Source organism: Pseudopipra pipra, chromosome 4 (assembly GCF_036250125.1).
Source record: "Pseudopipra pipra isolate bDixPip1 chromosome 4, bDixPip1.hap1, whole genome shotgun sequence".
NCBI lineage: Eukaryota > Metazoa > Chordata > Aves > Passeriformes > Pipridae > Pseudopipra > Pseudopipra pipra.
This window is the reverse complement of record NC_087552.1, coordinates 794,777-815,686: the sequence shown is the minus strand read 5'-3', so window position 1 is coordinate 815,686 and position 20,910 is coordinate 794,777. Positions and strand designations below refer to the sequence as shown.

General features: G+C 41.9%; 3 protein-coding genes across 11 annotated transcripts in view; 1 reads left to right on the top strand and 2 right to left on the bottom strand.

The window, feature by feature from the left end:
• Positions 1-20,910, top strand: part of RASSF6 (Ras association domain family member 6) — a 92,664-nt gene that overhangs the window by 28,863 nt on the left and 42,891 nt on the right. For all 9 annotated transcript variants that reach the window (XM_064651334.1, XM_064651331.1, XM_064651330.1 and 6 more), the window contains one exon: positions 4,187-4,274. The gene's annotated coding sequence lies outside the window, so the exon portion shown is untranslated. The remainder of the gene's footprint in view (positions 1-4,186; positions 4,275-20,910) is intronic.
• LOC135412589 (interleukin-8-like) lies at positions 8,905-12,203 on the bottom strand. The gene is made up of 4 exons (XM_064651346.1): positions 11,911-12,203; positions 11,024-11,159; positions 10,193-10,276; positions 8,905-9,623 (listed from the first exon to the last, which is right to left on the bottom strand). The coding sequence occupies exons 1-4, from the start codon at positions 11,969-11,971 to the stop codon at positions 9,593-9,595; spliced, it is 312 nt and encodes a 103-aa protein (XP_064507416.1). The 5' UTR covers positions 11,972-12,203; the 3' UTR covers positions 8,905-9,592.
• On the bottom strand, positions 17,613-20,522 carry LOC135412588 (interleukin-8-like). The gene is made up of 4 exons (XM_064651345.1): positions 20,409-20,522; positions 19,530-19,668; positions 18,507-18,590; positions 17,613-17,909 (listed from the first exon to the last, which is right to left on the bottom strand). The coding sequence occupies exons 1-4, from the start codon at positions 20,470-20,472 to the stop codon at positions 17,834-17,836; spliced, it is 363 nt and encodes a 120-aa protein (XP_064507415.1). The 5' UTR covers positions 20,473-20,522; the 3' UTR covers positions 17,613-17,833.

The following is a 20,910-nucleotide window of genomic DNA, read 5'->3' as shown; positions in this document are numbered from 1 at the left end:
CTTCGCTGGCAACGTGTTCAGCTCCTTCAATCACACAGTAGTGGCCAAAAGACCCCAAGCCCTCTAATAACTGTTGCCAGGTGAGTTTGAGTGCACTGTCTCTGTGTGGAAGAGGACAGTGAGCTCAGATCCACGGAGCAAGGCGCTTGGCTGGGTTTTGCACAAGCATGTGTTCCTCTATTAGTAATGCTAAGTGGAATATACTTTTCCAGAACTTTTCCTGCCTTCCCACAGAGCTCCTTGCAGACAACTGACATGTTATTCAGATGGTGACAGTCACCATCTTTGAGTACCCTTGCAGAGGGTAATTTGTAATTTCTGCATGAAAGCTTTCTGCTTCCATGATCTGCAGCTCTGGAGAACAAAGCAATTTCCCAGCCATTCCTGTAAATATTTTATAAATGCTTAAATATAAATATAGATATTTCTCAGTTCATGAAGTTCATTACAGTATAGCTCAAAATATGCTATTTACTCCAAGCTGGAACTTTACGTGGAAAACAAACCCTCTTTCTGGTTCCAGACAAGAAATAGTTCTAAGGATTACAAGGGGTTTTAGGTTGCAACAGCAGGCTCACTGTGGCTGAGTACATTCTACTGTCTGCATTGGTTTGTCTGGGGCTCTTAGTGCACAGTCAAGCTGAACTTTCTTGGTGCTTCGTATCTTGAGAATTTCAAAGAGCTGATGGTAACAATTCCTAAGTCCCCTGAGGACTTAAAAAAACGGAGAGGCTTTTGATGTGTCCTGTTTTAGTAGCATTTTTTGTTGGCCATGTATGTCCTTCCACGCTGAAAACTGGGTGGGAGTCAAAAATCCAGAGTTGCACAAGAAGATATTTCCCTTGTTGTTTTAGTAGATTGACTTGGATCAGAATAAAAAATATGTCACAGAGCAGGAGGGAAGAACCGTAGGAGTTTTCAGGGACCCACAGCTTTCAAAGATAACATATAAAATAGGCCTTTATTCCAGCAGGATTTTCCCAGCTGTAGCAAACGGAGGCAATAAACAGTTTGGATGATGGCCAGATAATCCGCTGCAGGTAGATGGATCTCTGACTGGATGCTCTGGAGAGCAGATCTGTTGAGTAAGGCCTTGTCATGCACAGTCAGGTTACGTGTTGCTCTTGGCCACATGAGTAAGGCGAGTTTACGTGGCAGTGCTGGGCTTTGTGCTTGGATGACTGTTCACAAGATGGGAACCGTCAGGCTCATTCCACAGGAGTCACTGGCTGAGGAAATGCCAGAGGCAGTCTGCTGGGGTCTGGAGTGTGAGGCTGTTTTTAGACATGGAGAGCAGTGTGTGAAAGTGTGCAGCCAGCTCCTGCCAGAGGCAGGAGTCCAGAGGAGCAGCAGTCAGAGGTGGTGGACAGGCTGTGATGCAGCAGGGGGCACAGAGCCTGGTCCTGTGAGTCAGTACTTGTGCAGACAGGCCTGGAACAAGGGAAATGGGTCCCCCTGGGACTATTCCAAGAGGCAAGGCCATTGTCCTGAGGTGCAGAGGAACTCTCTTGGATTCTACCTTTCCTGTGTCTCCCTCCACTGCCTTTGGCTCAATTCCTTCAGCAAGGAAGGAAGAGACAGGGAACAGAGAGCATCACGTCCTAGAGAATTTAGAAAGCTGAATTCTCCCCTGGCTACTGCCATATCTCATTATAGATAAGTTTGCCCCACATTGTACAGATGGAAGCATAGGATGGTGTGGGTTGGAAGGGGACTTTGAGGATCATCCTGAGTGAAGTTGAGCTTAGTTCTTGTGAGCAGTGGTGTCAGTAGAGCTGTGCCAGAAGTCCCCACAGTGTTTGTATCTGCCTGCCTGAAGTTCCCGTTCAAGTCCCCCCCCTTGCCTGTGTTCTTTAGCAGGAGCTGCTGCATGAAGCTCCTCCCCGGTTCTGTGATGGTGTGAGATCCCTCGGTGTCCTTAGGGTGGGTCTGGGGATTCCTGGAGCAGGGGAGGCTGTCCCAGCTCAGGCAGGCCCTGAGGAGGTGCTTACAGAGCATTATTTGCCCCATGGCTTGATTGCCTTCCCTTTACCCAGATGTGAATTCAGTAGGTGCAGGAAGTGATTGGGCTGCTTTGTTGCAGGCTTTGGCTGTGTGCCTTCCCACAGCAGGTATTTATTTGGCTTGGCAGCTGGAGCAGGAGCGTGCATTCCCTGGCAGCAGGCCCAGGAAAGCCAAATGCCAATTAAAGAGGAGCTGTCTCCTGTCAGCAAGTGAGGGCTTCTCCTAACTGCACCAGAATGGCTTTGGAGGATGTCCCCGAGACAAGGCTGAGGGGAACTATTTTCCTGGCCTGGGAACCGTTTAACATGGGCAATCTGTGAAGGGGCAGGGCTTTTTCCTGCAGGGATTTGGTTAGGAATGAATGAGGTTGTGATTTGTAAAATGTGATGTCACTGCTCCCTACTAGTGTCTGCAGTCAGGGGGTGTGTCCTGCTGCTACCCTAGTTTTATCATTACGTTACCTTTTTTACCTCTACCAATCCTATGTTTTGTAGTATTTCCTGGCTAGAAGGGGAATAAAAAACCCAATCCAAGCCCCCAAATCAACATCCCCCTATACCTGGATTAAGACAATTTTAATCCAACTAAGTTTTGAGATTCAGTGGAGCTGAGTAATTGTTGAGGGTGTGCTTTGGATAGTTGTGGTCTTTTGGTTAAAGTGCTGAAATCAGTTGAGAAAACAGTGACACGAGACGGGTGAACCACAAGAAAATGGGAACACTCGTTGGAATCATCACAAAATCTTTGCCTCTTTCTCTCATGACACCCACACTTTAATCCTGTCCATTACTTTCATTGCTTGTGTTGCAAGGAAGGAAAAGCAAAGTCATACTTGGCTTACACCCTAGAAGATACTAAAGCTGCCATCCCAGGGAATTCTGTCTGACAGCTCTTTGAGTGCCACGTGCGGGGTCAGCCTTGGGCATCTTTGGAGTCTGTGCTAAAATGAACTCCATTGTTCCTGGCAACAAAAAATGCCTGTTCTTTGTTGAAAGGAAGGCAAATGACAGTGGTAAGTTGGCTGAATTCCCAGTGAACACACAAAACAGTGAGAGGGCCACATATCCTTTCAGCCTGTTTCAGGATGTGTTTAGGGAAGGAGGTATTTGGAGGAAACCCATCGATAACATTTTTGATGAATGTGATCACCGGTGAGGACAGAGTGGATGGTTATGGCCCCCATTATCTTGTGTTTCTCTGTTGGTTTCCCTCCTTTTTTTAAATTTTCAGCTTGTGGGACTCGAGGTTGCCTCAAAACACTCAAGGTACAGGAATATGTCAAGACATTGTTTTAAAAGTTATGGCAGCTAACATGAGCACTGCATTTTTTCTTTCCTAAAATTGCTAGTGAATGCTCATCAGGAGCACATTGAGGTGGTAGGAGACTAAACATACTAGAGACTTTCTCTAGAAAATAAGCTCCTGAAAAGAGGAACGTTTGATTCCATTTTAATTCTGCATTTTTACCTTTGGTTTTCTGCTAAACATTAGAAAATTCCCATAAAATAAATATGATCAGGACATTGACTGAAAAATGTGTTTCACTTTTCTCCAAATACTGTTCTGCTGTGAGCTAAGAGTTGTTTAATTTAGGTAAAGTTTGCCATTAGCATCTGAATATATACTTGAATTTGCAAAATCGTATGTATTCTAATGAAGTTTTTTGTTTTGTTCAAATCCTCATTTTTTAGGGGAGTGCTGTTCCATCAAGCACACTTTCTATCTGGGTGGCCCTGGCTTGTGTTCCTGGTACACACCATTTGGAACAAATTCTTCAGGGTACTTCTCATGCATTCTCTTCTTATTCTTTCTTTTAATAGTCATTTTAATATCAGAAGACATTACATGCTCTCCTTCATCCTTTCCTCCAAGCAGGAGTAATATTGTGAGAATTTTTTAACAGGGAAATGACTGTAGGATTTGGCCTACCAACAGGTCAGATGTGTGCAGATGGATTGACAGCTCTTTCCCATGTTCCTTAGTCAATTGAGTCTCCTGCTGACTTTGGGGAAAGATTTGACTATGCAAAAACCACTTGGGGTGTTTTTGGTGTTAGGAGGAGTGGATGAAGCTGCAGTGTTCAGTATGAACCAGCTACAACAAAACCTGTTTTCTTTGGCTCTTTTTATTAAACTTGTGTTCAAGGTAAGCAGTGCCTACGTAAATCGCTTCTCTTTTGCAGTATGACGGTCCTTGCTGTCAGAGATGAAGTTCCAAACAGAAGAAAGCAGAAAATGAGGAGCTGATAGAATTTTGACAGCAGGAATTCAGTAAGTCAGCAAACACATTTTTATTGGCTTGATGACTGGTCTGCTGATGGTGCTGTCTGGCTCAGCCATGTACCAGCCAGGTGGCTCTGCATTCTTTTATTGGTTATTGATAGGTCAAACACAAAGCTTTCAGAGCATCAGATGTTTTGACAAGTCACTTGCTCTTCACTATTTGTGCTGGGCGACAAAGCCCCTCTCACACGAAGATCTGACACCTGCATGGACAAACTCTTAATTAGTTACTGACTTTCAGTTAGAAAACCTTCCCTTTTAACTGCAGTGTAATTGTTTTGTCTGTGCTTGTGTTTTGCCCACACACAGTGGGTCATTCTCATACATTCCTATTCCTTCAAGAAGTTCTGCTTCAAGTAAAAAGAAACACATGTAATCCAGGCTCTCCCTATCACATCCAGTCTCACTGTTCATGAAACCTTCCACTAAATGCTTTAGCACACGCTTCACATAGAAGCAATGAATGTTTCAAGCTTCTGACATTTTATTGACATTTTGGGTTCAATTCTGATTCTCGTGTCTGCTTGCAAACTTGAAAAAAAGTGTGGTTTCGAAAACAGAAGAGGAGAAGAAGAATCGTCAGTATTTTTGAAGACCCCTTATTTCTGTGCAAGTATACAATATATATCTTTAATAAAAGAGCTGGGCTAAGGGGGTGGACTTATTCATTTGCTCCTCTAATGAGCTATAAAGCTTTCATCATTCTGGAAAATAGTTTCAAGGAAAAAGTAGAAGCTCTCAGGAGTTCAATGTGAATGTTAGTTCAGTGCTTAAAAATTGGGTTTGGAATTCTGGCATTTTGTGTTAGCTGAGTCAGGAAAGCTGCTTAACTCTCCTTCTCAAAAAATGAAGGCTCATCCAGAGGTAAGTCGATTAACTGGGTCCAAATATGCCCTCAAAAGAAGCTGCTTGCCTAATGACCTTTTACTTCCACAGATTTTTATAAGGTGTCCAGGTATGAAAAAGTTTTCTGTAAAAGATAAAAAGATTAGATTTTCCCCAGTTCACCTATCTTCCAGTAAGGAGTAGGAGAAATCAACACACTAATACTGGAGTTGCCAACATGAACTTTATCCTTCTGCTAGAGTCCTTGGCTGAGTCCATGGAGATACACACAGGTGGGATCTGGCAAACTGAGTACAAATCTTTTTTTCAAAACAAAATTGATCATGTTCCTCATGAGTTTGAACTTTGATAGAATAAGATAGCTGGACCTATCAAAGGTTGGTATTTGCTAAAATAAATGGTACTTGTTTAACGGTGCTAAGTTATTCAGCACAGCTGTGTTGAAATCTGCCTGCAGAAGGTTATAGAGAGATGTCACACTGCTGCCTGTATCGTGAAAGGGCAGAGAAAACAGTATCAGTAAGCTTAGTTATACCTGTAATCTTCCAGATTCTTCCACACTGAGAATCTCCCTCCCTAGAACTCCACAGGGATTGTGAAGTCATCTGTGCACTGACTGGCACCAATGGTTATTATTAAAAATAATTTAACTGCAGGTAATATTAAAAATAATTCTTAATTATGGTTTGCAACAACAGTGATCTCAGGCTTATTTCTACAGGTGGCAAAACTCTTGTTTCACTTTGGCACACAGAAACACAATGCCTATTTGCTGACCCCAAAGTTTCCATGGCATATTTGTATAATTTCCAAAGGATCCATTTCCTGTGGAGCCACTCATAATATCCTGTTATAAACAGGAATAAATGCAACGCTTGGAGCAAGTCTGCGATATCAAGACAGTGTTATGTGTAACTTTCCTGGGATTTTCCCAGGAACATTATTATGTGATAAGAACAAAAGAAATGCAATCATTTTAGAATGGGAAGCAATCGATAATCAAAAGCAAATACAGCATGGGTCATGCATCTGTCACCTTCTACATAACCAGGATGTTTATATTAGTCAATATTCAGCACCAGCAGAGAGGTTGAGGCCAACAAACTACAGTTTGCATTCTCTGTTCTTCTAAGAATTAGAAGTATTTTTTCAGGGACTTTCCAGTATTTCTTCCAATGACTTCATCTATAGTTTGCAGCATTTATACATTCGAGAGAAATATACTTTCAGTATTACAAGAACAGTAACACTGAAGTTCAAGGGAACAAATTACAGTTTGTGATTGAAAATGCTTTTGATACAAGAGCAGAACTCCAGCAACCAAACATGGGAGGGGGAGTTTGAGGATAAGGAAAGGACATTGCTTGGTTGTTTGGTAGTTACCACTCTCCTCTTGCCACCCAGTCAAACTTTTTGGTGACAGAAGGAAATAAAAGTGGTTTGGAAGGAAGGTTAAATAAGGGACCAAGAGAACAGCTGAGGACAGAAGGGACATGTAAACACCTCTGCTACTTTTCATCGTGAGGAGGGTAATGAGCTGAAAGGAAGGGGATGAATGCACATGGCAGCTGTAAAGTGGAATGGCCTTCTGAGAGTCTTGCAGAAATACAGCTTAGATGCTAAATGAAGTGGCCAAGGGGAGCAGAAGCTTTCCTGAGATTGGGAAAAGGAGGAGATGACCAAGGACATTTAGTTAACTGCAGTGAAATCCCAGGGTCTGCCTTTCCATTGTGTTGCAAGTGTTCTGGCTCTTAATCACTGCCTGCTCAGCTTCTTGGTATGTTACACAGACGTGCAGATGTGCACACACACAAAGACACTTACTGCATAGTCTGCAGGGTTCCAAAGGGTGCCGTTTTCCCCTGGGGCTTCTGCATGGGCTGATAACTGAAGGGCCACAGGGCACGTTGTTTAGAGCTGGAGTGGCTGAACTCTGCAGTGGCCTAATCGCTGAAGTAACCAGTGCTACACCTTCCTTTTCTTGAGCTTTCCCCCTAGTCTGACCAGGTAGGTGGGATTATGGAACACGGTGTATCTAGAGGAGTCATGCAGTTCCTAACGAGAGCCTTCATCCTGGTTTGCTGTATTGCAAACTCTTAAGGGGTGAGCAGAAAGGAACAAGTTTATGTGAAGAACCTTAGTGGTTTAGCTTTCTTATAGTCAGTTGGATCAGAAAACAGGTACTTTGCTACTTTCCATTCAGATCACGTAAGATAGACCACGAAGACAAAAAGCAATTTGGATGATGGAATGTCCTCTTACTTTCAGTCCCCAAAAAGGAGAACAAACCCTCCAGCAATTACTGAGTCAATATCCACACCTGTTTTACCATGTCTGAACACAGCTTTCCTAATTGTGTTCTTGCTGCCAGCACTGGTCATCTTCCAGTGCTCTACTTGTCCTCTAATCTTTCTTCTCTATCTGTACTACCTTTCCCATTTAGTAAATCCTGATCCACATTACAAGAAGAGATTTCTTTGAATTATCAGAGAACTTTATTTTTACTATTTTCTTGCAATAGCCGAGTCCTCCCTCTAACAGCAGCAGGTTACCTAAAATATTTCCCAGTAAGTGAGGACTGGTGATTTCAGTGCTGCTGACTGTGCTCTGGATTTTATCTGGATTGTTTTATGCTGCAATTTTTTGCACATTAAGATTACAAGCTAACTCTGTGAAAGCTTTTCCAGCTCTACAGGCACCTGATTTTTTTTAGTTGTTTCTTACTTCAGATGACTTAAAAATATAGTTAATTTTGCTTCCTAAGGAGTTATATTTTTTATTTACTTTGCTGGTACCTGAAGAAAAATTACATTAAGCCAAAGAATGGTAACAGAAAGAGGGAAACTCAGCTTTTATCTCATTTTCAATAAGAGAACATACCCACTTCAGAAGACAGACTAAGTGGTGTTAACCTTACTTTGCTCTCCTGGCCTTTGTAGTGCTTTTATTCAGGGTTATAAAATTATCATGCAGGGACACAACATGGGTCAAGGAGAGGATCAGCATCAATCTTACAGAGAAGGGTCTTCAAGAAGAAGCAAGCCAGAAATAGCTCTCTCTTATTTTACTATCCCAAAGCTACCTGGCAAAAATCCTTCTGCTATTTTAAGACTATCTAGATCAGAGGTAACAGTGAAATAAAAGTGTGCATCCCTCAAATAAACAGGTATACTCTGGTTTAAAGTATCAACCTTTAAACCTGTGCCCTTTCTCTCCTGTTCCCATTTCCCTTTCTGACAATCTTTAAAAGAGGCAGGCATCGTGTGCTCAGCACTCTGCATTCCAGGGATCAGAATAAGAAGCAGTTGTTACACCAGGGCAAAGGCTTGCTATTTGGGTACCCAAAGTAAAGATCACAAATTCCCCTTTGGATAGTTAAATGGTGGCCTTTTGATGTAGTAAAGATTTACAACTCTGGGGCTACTCTGTACATTGGCAGTGCTTAGGTATCTGAGGGTAAAATTCTCTGATCTGCAAGGTAGTTAAGGAAGGGGCCTTGGCCTGCAGCCCACCCCTCCCCATGGATTGGGAACAGCCAAAAGAGGAAAGTGAGCCATTTACCCTGCCTAAGGATTTGTTAATGTACTCAGGGATGTCAGGTCACCATGACAGGGGGAGTTATGGTACCATGGACTGAAAGGTTTCGTTTCAGTTCCAGAAATCAAGCTGACAAAGATAAAGCAGACTGTTTCCAAATATAGCAAATGAAAATTTAAAACATCAAACATAAGAAATGGATTTCTCATATAAAACTTTTAATAATACATTGTTAAGAGTAATTACATTCACAATCAATGATGGAGTAGCTAATTAGACATACAATCAATTACAGAACAATGAGATTGTATTTCTTCAGAAATTAATAGTAGGAATGAAAAATCCAGTAGAAGTTAAATAAATTATAATAGTTTTCTTTCTTGCATAGAAACTACTCAATAAATACATTTATAAATACCATGGAAATCACAATACATAAATACCAAACACAGTGTTACACATTCCGTAGTTAGGTTTTTCAAGTTTGACATTACAGTTCACAGTCTGGCCACAGGCTGACTGTGGTTGAGGAAGCTGTTGTTGACACAACATACTAGTGCACTCCAGGGGAGCAGGAGGATTCATCAGTTTGCTGGTGCAATAGCAAAGATAAACAGTGTGGCAAGTGCATTGCACTTCACCGGCTGTGTTTGGCTGAAGTGGCTGCCAAGGGTTCTCAATCTCCCTCAGCAAACCACATTTCCTGCAGTGTCAAGGGACAGTGTGTGTCCCACAGACAACTGACCATTGTGAAAGACTTCCTTAAATACATGCAGTTAAATAAATAGTTAAATAAGTAGAACTGTCTGTAATTAACATTACAACACACATGCAGGAGGTGGAAGATGGTGCACTGCCTGAACGATGCTCCTCTTGGTGGAGGAGTAGGAGCAGTTCCCAGATTTTTTCTGTCCTGGTGTTTCTTAGAGCGGTGAGTCAGAATTTCGTCTAGCCCTGTTAAGAGGTGAGGAAAGAAGATTATTTAAGAGGGTGTTCAAGACAGTTATCACTGCTTAGCATTGCACAAACAGTTAAGGATGAGGGGTCTCTGTCCAATTCTATGTGCTATCTTGAGGGACAGCGAGCATAAAGTAAATGTTTCAAAAGCAATTCCTGAAATCCCAGCATGTGCGTCTGGTGCCCAGCTGGGAAACCCCTGCAGCCTGAGCTTCTACATTGACTTGCAGCAAGAACCTCATGAACTCAGAAACAGGAATTTAGTAAGGGGAAGATGACTTTTCTAAAGCCTCATTTTCAAAGGGAGCTGAACTCATCAGTGTTTCTGTCCCTGCAGATGAAGTTGCTGGTACTCAGAGGTTTAGTACTGATGTATCAGCTTGAGCAAGGACCCTGCAGCAGGGTCAGAAAAACTAGGACTAATTCTGTAATTAAGCAGGAAATTTCCCTGTTGTTTAAATGTGATTAAGAAGGAATAGAAAGTATCACTAAGAAATCCTACAAATTAGTTTTCTTCTGGGAGTTTTACCTCTCAACTGCCCAAATTGAGAGGGAATGGGACTTACTTGGCCAACATTGCCTTTACGATCCGCTGTACCCAGAGAGCATTGGGATCCAAGCACACTTCTCTGCCGTCCTTCAGAGTAACTCTGCAAAACAGGGGGTAAAGAAGAGTCAGGAAACTGCTACATGGATTGTTTTACTCACAAAATGTATTCTTGCATTTTTACATTAGATAGTTCAAATTCATCTCGGCCGCTGTAGCTTAGATTTGGCCATTTTGTTTTATATGTTCCACAAGTGAAGAGACTAGAACCCTCCATAATTGTGTGAGTCTGTGTGTCTGCTCTGAAAGCAGTTGCACGTTGCCAAAAATCTCTATCAATATATATAGATGCTTGGTTTGGATTTGTTTACATTAGAAAAGTTTCTTACACAATTGAAACCTCCAGTGGTGAAAAAGTGGTTCAGCAGTATAAGGATTTCAACATTTTAATCCCTCCTCTGGGCTATTCAGACCAGGTTAGGTTCGTTGTTTCCCTGAATCTGTGTCTGGGAAGTTAATTTTTCTCATTGAGCCTGATAAATGCAGGATTCAAGCTACGTCATTACCTCGTGTATTAAGAACTGACAAGTCCTTGCAATTCATATTCTACCGCTAGAAATATTTAATATGTCCCATGACAGATGAGCAATGATCGGTTCAGGAATACAGGGTCATAGAGACGGTGAAAAATGTGGTGTATCACTTAAAGCTGTCTCTCCCAAAATAATAACCAAATCTGACTAAATCAGGTCAGCCTGCTCACTGTCGCACTTGTGAAGCCCCAGAGTCCTGCAGCAGTGGCAGCAGCAGGGTGTATGAAGAGGAAGGAGCCTCTTGCAGAGCTACTTACATGACTTCAACGTTCTGGCAGTGGGGGCCGCTCTGTGTCAGCTTCACATCCTGAATGGATGCTGCAGGGATGAACCCGGCGTGGGTGGCTATGCACTGGCACCGGAGCTCGGTTCCCATCCGTGCCACGGCCCTACCTGGGAGCAGAAAGGGCAGATTGGGGTTTAACAGGTGGCCTTATCATAACTATATCAGACATAAAGCAAGGCTGCTCTTGTCTAACAGTGTTCTCAATTAAAATATTGCATTTGTCCAAGCTGCCTAAATCCTCAGGGCATGAATATCAGTAGCTTATTTGTTTCAGAGGAACTGATGCCCAAGCACGTTGGAAACTAAATTAAAACGTTTTTTAAAAATGAACCCACATATTTTGTGGTTCCTTGTACTTGACTACACTGTATAGTTAATTGCATTATTTGAATATCTGGTTCAAAAAACTTGGCCACTCTGCAGAAGACAGAGCCTTAGACTTGTTCATTGGTTGGAGGCTTGCCCATGCTTCTCCTCATATTGTTTGCTCTCTGTTTTCCCAACTGCATATTACTTGCTTGAGGCAGGATGGTCACCAAGCAACTAATATGAGATAACTGTTCTCTGTGTGGGAAAGCAGAGAAATATTGGAACACTTCGGAAGATCCTGTCTCTAGCTGCATGCACTTCAAATGAAACATAGAAACAAAGCAAATGCAAGTTGCATCCTTAAAATTTTTCCCACGAGGTGTCAGTAACTTTTCAGTCCAAAGGCTCTCTTTCTGACTGAAGAGAGGTGCTGAAAAGCTCCCAAACTAATTTACTAAGACAAATAGAAAGTTACTCTGCAAGGAGAAGCATCTCAGTAGATGCCTGGACAATGCTACAGCCACGGGGTCCTTGGGAGGCTTCACTTACCTTGAGACACAGCTGCTGAAAGCAGGAAAAGAGCCAGGACAGCCACAAGTTTGCCGTTCATGGTTGGACAGGAGTTTTTCTGTGGGTTGTTCAGCTCTGGTTCTGTGGCAGTGAGCTCGTGTCCCGGAGGATTGTTGATGCTGGCTCTGGGAGATCCATCACGCTTATATACAGTTTTGTGCCCAGCCTGTGTGCTCTGCTGGCATGGGGATTGCGTTACAGGAATTTCCCAGACGCAGTAAAAATGAGTCACATGACTGTTGTGAAACTCCTTCCTAGATGACGAGGAATTATTCTACTAAGAATGATATGTTAATTTATTAAAATATGTATATAGTAGCCACACATTCCAATTTTTTTGGTAGACTTTTGAGAATTTTGTGCATTTTCTAATGTATGCCCTTGTTTAGTAAGATAACTTTGGGACGGTTTTAGTTACATTTATGCTACCACTTTGAATTATCTTCTTCAGTTCCTTAAACTATTCTTTGTAGGGATGCCAGATCTGTACTTGATACTGAATTTCTTATCCCCATCTACGATGACAGCTTCTACTCCCCTGATTTAAGCCATTGGAGTGGAAACTGGGTAGTGCTGAAATCACTGTAAAGTTTTTTTCACTGGGGTCAGCATTTTACCTCAACACTCTTTTGATGTAAACTAGTTTGATTTTTGTTCTTTTTTTTCCTGTTCGAGTGGCATCTTACAAAGTAAATTCATCACTAATACTCTGTTCAGGAAGGAACTGAGGGTTCAGTATTCAAAGCTGCCTGTGGGAAGCAGATATTGAATTCTGAATGGATTTGAAAATCATTCCTGTACTTTTCATGTCACACATGTTAATGAATGATAAACAGAGGAAGCTTTATAGGCAAAATAACAGCATGACCTGGTGAACACAACTGCTTTTGTTTCCTCTGTAAGTCCAGATAATTTTTATAACTCCTTTCTGAAGTGTTTTTGCAGTGACAGTAACCTTAGGTCTTAGCAAAGGGAGATAACAGTCAGTATTATGGCACTGTTAGACATTTCTGTTAGGGAACATTGTTGTGCGAATGCTGAGTCTGTATTTGCTGTGGCAGGTAGAGACATTGCCTCTTGAGGGAGACAATTCCAAGGGAAGATGGGCTCAAACGCTGATCCGTTGCTTAAATTAAGATTTGGTTTTTCTAACCCAGCTGGAGTGTGTGTGATTGCAAGAAGCTGTTCTGTTTTGGTGCTGTAAAAACATTGTCCTTCTGTCACGATGACTTCTGCTGCCTCTCATCTCCACCCTCACAGCTTTGTGGGTTTGGGGTCTGTGGATTGATAGAGGCACTTCTCTCCAACTCTGAGAAGTTCATAAAAACTCAATCATCTTTAGTAGGTAAAGCGTTATAATTTATTTCTAGTAAGAATTGAAAGATTTCTTATGGTTTACTGTGATACACTTGTCATTAACTGGATAAAAGGAACTCTGCAATGAAAATTCATTTGTTTCCCATTACTATGTCAGCCATCCCAGGAAAAGATCCAGCAGCTTTGTCTCTTCTGCCTCTTACTGAGTATTGCATTGACCAAAGATTCTGATTCTGCCCCCTGAGGGTGCTCTTCCTTCGCTGTGTCTCTTAGAGATCTTCACTGAAAAATACATTTAGTTCTCTGAAGGTGTGAAACAGAAGAGGGTTTTGCCAGGAACTGAGGTTTATGTTTTATTGCTTATATTGTATTATGATGTTTATGTTATATTAATGTGTGGTTTCACTGGCATCAGATTGTAGATGTTGGAGTTTTAACCAGGTTACTTGAAACAAGGCTTTGCTGATTTTTTTCTTTTGGCTTCTTATCTCTGTGTCTCACACATGTATGCACACACAGAGGTTAATTAACATTCTATTAGAGGTCCCACTTTTCTATTTGCAGCCTTATTGTCTAATTTTGGTGCATACTCAAATGTTATCAATACTTGGGGGAAAAAAAGGAGAATTCCCCTTCAAATCCCCAAGGGAACTCAGTGAATGCTTGTCCTCCTTACCCCCACACTCAGCTATTTCCTGCGTGTGGCAGTAATGGATCTGCAGAAATCCCCAGGTCAGAAGTGAAGCCAAAAGAGCCTGCTCCACCTATGGTTAGCCCTGCCCCCAAGCCAAGAGCATCTATCTAAAATAGCAGGATGTTTGTAACGAAATGTAAATCCACTATGTTTTCTGAGAGCTGAAGCATCTCCTCTCCCTCCACTTTTTTGCTGATGTTGCGGTTTCATTGGGATTATGTGAAGGGGTGTAAGAGACAATAGTGGCATGAAAAGGTTGAGGCTTGAGATCAAGCCTGAAGGCCAGTCACTTCTAATCTGCATTCCTGGGAGTGCCATGTTTCACCCAAGTTCTCCCTGCATCCCTGCAGCACTTTGCCCGGGATCTTATCCAGGCTTCTGCCATGGGAACTGCAAATCCAGTGTTGGATTTTGGCAGCGTGTGTTTCCCTTCCAGCCATCAGGGATGACTGATGCAAATGGAATTGGTGCTCCTTTTGAAGGATCACGTCACCGAGTGAGCTGATACTGCTGCGAGCAGAGACCTTCCATGCTAAACCTTGTTAAAACCACACTGGCAGTGAACAAAACAACACTTATGCAATAGTCTGATTGCTGAAACTTGCTGAAAAGGAAGTAAATACCTCCCTTGCCTGTGTTCTAAGGCAGGATATAGGATGAGTTCTCTATGTTGCAGGATGGAAACTAGTGGTTTTTCCTGACTCATCACCTTGTCCACTGAGCACAAAAGTCAAAAGGCTGTATTTTAGGATCTTGATTGGGATCTTTGTATGTAGCAAAGCACACCCCACACAAGGGGATTCAGATCTTTTTCAGTGACCAGGACCATCACTAGGGATGCGGTAAAGCTGAGCCTCAGTCTCTTATTGGTTTGAGTAGCTGCAGGTCCAGAGGAATACTCCAGTTCCTGGGCTGGTAAAGTTACTCTAAGAAAATTAAGAATCTATCTTGTTTTAGACAAATTCCAACCTCTCACTTGAGAAGTTGTGCACACAAGACCCAAAGGCCCAGGAGGCAAAGTTTTTGCTGGAATGAGGGTTCAGCCTGTGCAAGCTGAGCTTGCGCAAGGTGAGTGTCAACTCCTGTCTCCTGTGTGTCCTCTCTACCAGCTACTCTTGTTCCCCAAGGAAAAAATCTCACTCTGTCTTCTGAAACCACCTCCTTTGCTCTGCAAAGGGCTTGGTGTTCGCCTGCCATTCCACTTGAGCTGCAGAAAGCTGAGGGGACAAATACAGGAGCTAGGAATTAATCCCTTCTGCTGCTCAGAAGCTGGACACAATGTTGTGCAAACACTCCTGGAAATTTACAGTGAGGCAGAGCTTAGGGAAAGATACGTAAAAAGCAAAATATCTGCTAGTCATCCGGGCTTTGACTTGCTACGGGAGGAAGTGATAGCAAGGAAAGGAGAAAGGCTTAGGTCAGCTTGTGGGATTTTTCAAACTTCCATGTCTAAATATAGATGGTTATGTAGCCTTAGTCAGGCTTTTCAACTGATTACCTTTTAATTTATGTTTTTATAAATACAGTGTATAATTATATATTCATATGATTGCATACTTATTTATTATATATATTTCAACTCTGTTTTAAAACAGTCAGTTCTGACCTGTAGCTTTCACTTAAAAATTTTTTGTGGATTAAATGAAATGTTTCATTTGATGCAATTCAATATGAGAAGTCATTGCAAATGTTAATATGAGGCATCTAGTAATATTGAAAATGATACATTAGTATTCATTGTAGAATTAACATAAAATATTAGTAAATATCAATAAATTCATATTAAAAATAAATTTTATCTACCTGGTGTTAACAGAAAAGATACTAAGTCCACCTAGGGAATTGTTAGGCACCAGCAAGTGGGCTTTACTTGCCAGAGGAAGGCTGCATTTATTGCTTAATTGCATTTGCCTTTCATGAGTTTGGCCAGAAGCATTTTCTGACTGTGCAAGTAAGATCTGGCAGCGGCGGGAGGAAACGCACGGCGAGTTTTAAGAAGTTGGTGCTGGGAACTTTTGATTAAGTTAGAAGCAGTCAGTGACCATAACACACGTCACACGTTCGTGTCTGACTCTTGTAAGTGAGAACTGTCAGAAAAGCTGTAATGTGTAAATCTGCTGACCCACTGCATCTCAAGCTGCTGGACGGGTCAAATCTTACTGTTCAGCAAAACCTTGAGGGGCAACAGCAGGAAGGAACAGAGGGTGTATTCGGTCAACTTATGGGTTCAGATCTCAGTCCAGAGTTGCTTTGGTCAAGAGGCCAGTGGGGGTCAAACCCCACCTCCCACCCTGGGGCTCGGAAGGTGGAACTCCACGGGGAACTCATGGTATTTTGGAGTCCTCCATTGCTCTCACCATGTATCTCTGGTCTGGTGCCTGCTGCTAGAACCTGCTGTCTCAGAAATTAGATTTATATGGCCAGGCATCATCGATGTGTAGCAAATCACTGAGACAAAACATTTCTAACACCCTTTTGACTGCAGAAAGAAATTAGCAGTGAATCAATGGGAATTGACACTGAAAACAATGTTTAGTCATATAAGCATTCCTCTGGACCCTTAAGCAGTAACATAAAATAAATATGAAAGCTGCAAAATCCTTTTGCAAAGCAAAAAATATGGTCTATTATAGTGTTAGGTAGAGCTAACATGAGACACACAAAAAATGACCAAATATTTCCTGTTATATTAAAATAAATAATGTGTTCTTTTCTTCAGAAATATGATTTCTAAACTTCTTTTGCTATATATGTGTATACATGTCTCTCTGCCTGCATCTTTCTGTCTTTAAGTGGAAACTCCAGCCCAATAAATAGAAGTAGTATCTCTAATTTTAGCAGCTTCCTTGTGAAAGCCATGAACTCCTAGTCATTACCCCGAGGCTGGCAGTGACTTGGAACTGCTGATGAGACAATGAAACACCTCGCAGGAGGTAGTTTAGGTGTCAGCCCTTGCTTTCTTGCAGCTGTGCTGCAGGTACACCGAGTCAAATACTGTTTAGCTAAAGTCACTTAGAAACTCTCTTCATTCCCTGATCTCATATTCCTATTTTACCCCTTAGCACCATCCCAAGATCTCTCTCTCTCTCGTGTGCTGCTGGCCAGCCTAGAATGTCTTAGTTTCATAGGAGCTTTGTAATTTTTTCCTATGTCATTCACTTTGGCTGCTTCCTGCAGGGAATTTCACCTGGTAGTCTGTCACCTAATCTGTGAGTCTCCTGAGGTCTTTCTGCAGTTCTTTATAGTTGAGCCGTGTCTTTCCATCATCATCAGAGAACTTCAACTCATGGCAAGTGACCTTTCCAGGCAACTTGTGCAACTGCCAAACCAAATGGGACCCCACATGAAGTGATGTAGGAATCCATGGGTGATGTTCTTTTATTGATAAAAGCTGATCTTTTCATTCTGCACTTCATCTCTTACGTATTTGTTTCCAAGACCTCTTTCTTAGCCTCATTATTTCTAATGTTTGGTGAGGGCTGTGAAAGGATTTCAGTAAGACAATATGACTCTGTGGGGCCTGCCACATCTCTAGGCTTGTTGTCAACAACTGTAACAAGTGCATGAAAAATTACTTCCTTCCAAGCTACACAGATACTTCCTTATTATGTGTTTATCCATGTGTTTGCTAATTCTGTTTCTGCTTTAAGTAAGGCCATTTAAGGGTAACTAATTTAATCTTGTTTATTCTCATCCTTACAGCACTAAAACACATTAATTAAGCTTGAATCCTTGATCCATCACAGACAGAAGTTTAGAGATAGACACAGCAAAGGAAATATGGAGATTTAGCAGCTATCTCAGGAAAAGAAAAATAATCAACTCTAGTAATGTAGCAGAGGTGGGGGATCTGTTCCTTGGCATTCTCATCAGCAAGTGTTTCCTCTCATTTCATATCCTTGAAGAACTCCAAGGTGTATTTTTCCTTGACTTCTCTCGCACCGGTGGCTCAGTATTGTCCCTGGCCCTGTAATTAGATGAAGTATAAAGTGAATTCAGAAATTTACTGAAGAAACAATTGCTATTAATACAAGCTACAGGGAGAGCAATAAATGCTTGTGAGTTGTTAAGGACTTATTTTTACTGTATCAACCAGCTGACATATGTGCAAAGTCAAGAAAAATCTGTGTTCCTCCAAGAACTGCTCCAACAGAAAGGACTTGCACGTGCCTTTGTGCAAAGTAGGGATTTGACTGTGCCTGTTTACAGCAGTGAAAGCTCTTGGAAATGCCAGCTGCATGTCTCAATTATACCCAGAAAGAGGAAGGGAGTCTTTCAGAGTTTGATTTTTGGAAGTGTCAAACACACCCCAAATGTGCTGTCTCTCAGCAGAGGTTTAGGGGCATCACAAGTGTGGCCTTTTGGGTGGCTTAATACAACAGAAAGATGTCAAAGCTAGGACAATATTTTACTCCTCAGGCATGTAGAAGTATTGATTTAGAGAGAACTGTGGGAAAGAATTACTAATGCCTGAAGAGGGTGAACATTTGCATGCCAAGAAATTAAATGTGCCTTCTAAAGCTAGCTCTTCACTGGAGGTGTTCTGGTAAAGGAAGCAGCTTACCTGGCCAGCAGAGCCTTTACAGTGAGCCGGACCCAGGGCGCGGTGGGTTCCAAACACACTTCCCTGCCATCCTTCAGAGTAGCTCTGCCCAGAGAGAAACAGAGAAGTTAGGGCCAGAGGGGTCCTCCCACCCTCCTGATGGTTGGAAATGTCTCTTAGCCATTTATCCATTAAGTTACTGAAGGACTTGTTTGGTTTTGTCTTATTTGTCCAGGGGTTTTTATGAATGATGTCAAGATAGGTGTTTATGCTGTAATATTATAATGAGCCAAATGAATTCTCTATTTGATTTCAGTTCTCTCTGGGGTCATAGTTTAGCAGACCTTTCAGGAACTTAATTTTTTGACCAAACCTGGCTGAAATTACCAATTCCTAGTGAGGTGGAGCTGGATGCCACACTGTACTGCAGAGAGGGTATGATTGTATTTGCTTAAGAAACCACAGTGAAAGAGCCCTTCTATTTACTGAATGCATTGGTCCAGTTCGTGTGACCAGCTCCTGGTGTGGTTTTAAATGAAGCTCACTGTATCTTTTACTTTGTGCCCACATGGAATGTCATCCAAATTCCGCACTCCTCACGCAGGGAGCGTGCACTCTGTGTGCAGTTCTGACACAGGAAATAACTCACAGCCTTTCAAACTCTGCCTCATGCAGACCAAGTCAGTGGAATTCGTTTGAATTCATCTCAAGAGCATCAAGATTGTATCTTTGATTGATTCTTCGTTGTCTAAGTTACTAATTGGGTGATACAGCACTGGATGTGCTGTGGGGATCTAATTCTCTCCTCTGATGTTGGTGATAATTAAGATATGAGCAGAGAGTTTTAAAAAGCTGTCTGGAAGCTGACTGTAACATTGGCAGGGAATTAGCTCATTCCTTTGGATAGAGGCCCTAATTCCTGACACTTGGTTTCTCTGAGGCTTCAGAAGGGAAATATTCCACCCAAAGTACGTAACTGGAGTGAGAAATGCAGATTCAGTTCCTCCTGTTGGAAGCAAGATACTGTTAAGCAGAAGTGCTCACATGATTTCCACATTTTTGCAGTGAGGTCTTCTTTGGCTCAGTCTCACATCCTGAACTGTCTTAGGGGGGATGAACGTGGAATGGGTGCTTATGCACTGGCACTGGGAGCCTTTTTCGTTGGTCTTCTCCGGGGCCTTACCTGTGGAACAAAACTCACTTATGTCTAAGTACACGAACAGTCTCTTTATTTGCTGCTATGAAGCAATGTGTGTTCCCTTCTGCCAGATTTACTCTTGTTCCTCAGCACTCTGATTTGCTGGATACTTGGATAAAATTAACTGCATCTGCACAAAATCAGCAGCCACATTTTTAGAGCTGTTGATGTACAGGTGCATTTGAATTTAAAGCTGGATCTCTAAGTGAAAATACTTAATTGTTTTCATAGTGCCTTTGTGCCTGGCCAGGTTCTACCTAAATTGCATCACTTGAACAAAGTGGGTTAACATCATTAACTGTGTACACATACTGTTTATTAGTTTCTACCATGATCATCTGCTCATGTTCTTTATTCTTTCCTGCAAATGGGACAATTCTTGCTCTGAGGAAGCACTATCAACAACCTGCCTACCAAAAAAAAAATCACAAATAGGAGAAAATTGTTACTTGGAAAAGAAGAGATATATGGACATATTTAGGAAAAAAGGTCCTGACTCAAATCAAACACTTCTTAAAATCTGGAGAAAAGCATATATGATGGCATAGGGATAAACTCATTTCCTGACAGAAAGCATCCTAACAGGTACAAATGATTCCTGTGACTACTGAATGACGGTTTATTGAAGATGCAGAAAGCCATCATGGACATATCTAAGCCCTCTTGCATTTGCATATGTATGTTTATTAATTAGTTACCTGAGTTTTAAGAAATAATTTTCTTACCTTCTGACCCTGCCATTGAGACCAGATAGAGAACCAAAGCGACAGCAACAGCTTTGCCATCCATTGCTGTGCAAAGTTTTCTTGACAGATGTCCCACTCTGGTGCTATTTCCCACCAGGTTTTATACCTGAGGCGTGCACTCCCAGCAGCCTGAGTGCTGACCAAGTGGGTGCTGCACACACGGGTTTCCTAACACATGAGAGTGTTGCATAAGAAATCCAAATCTCTGTGCAGTCCGTTCAATGGCACTTCAAATTTCCCTAACTTTTGCTGCTGTTTATTTTAAATTATTCCTTTAAATTGTGGTTGTTATCCATCATTTGCTGTTTGCACTTCTTCATGGGATATTAGTTTTAATCAGCAGTGCTGAGCTTGCACTTGGAAATTTATACAGCATTGCCAGATGTCCCCCTGAGCCAAAATAAAGGGACTTTTTTTCCTCCTCTCTGAATACAGAATTTCTGTTCAGCTCTTTGTGTTACATTTAAGTGTCTTGTGCAAA

Excerpts from the sequence above, each read along its gene's own strand:
- LOC135412588 (XM_064651345.1), bottom strand. The coding sequence starts at position 20,472 with ATGGATGGCAAAGCTGTTGCTGTCGCTTTGGTTCTCTATCTGGTCTCA. Across the intron at positions 19,669-20,408 it reads CTCAATGGCAGGGTCAGAAG|GTAAGGCCCCGGAGAAGACC; the intron begins GTAAGAAAATTA and ends TTTGTTCCACAG. Across the intron at positions 18,591-19,529 it reads TGCAAAAATGTGGAAATCAT|AGCTACTCTGAAGGATGGCA; the intron begins GTGAGCACTTCT and ends CTCTCTGGGCAG.
- LOC135412589 (XM_064651346.1), bottom strand. The coding sequence starts at position 11,971 with ATGAACGGCAAACTTGTGGCTGTCCTGGCTCTTTTCCTGCTTTCAGCA. Across the intron at positions 11,160-11,910 it reads TTCAGCAGCTGTGTCTCAAG|GTAGGGCCGTGGCACGGATG; the intron begins GTAAGTGAAGCC and ends TTCTGCTCCCAG. Across the intron at positions 10,277-11,023 it reads TGCCAGAACGTTGAAGTCAT|AGTTACTCTGAAGGACGGCA; the intron begins GTAAGTAGCTCT and ends CCTGTTTTGCAG.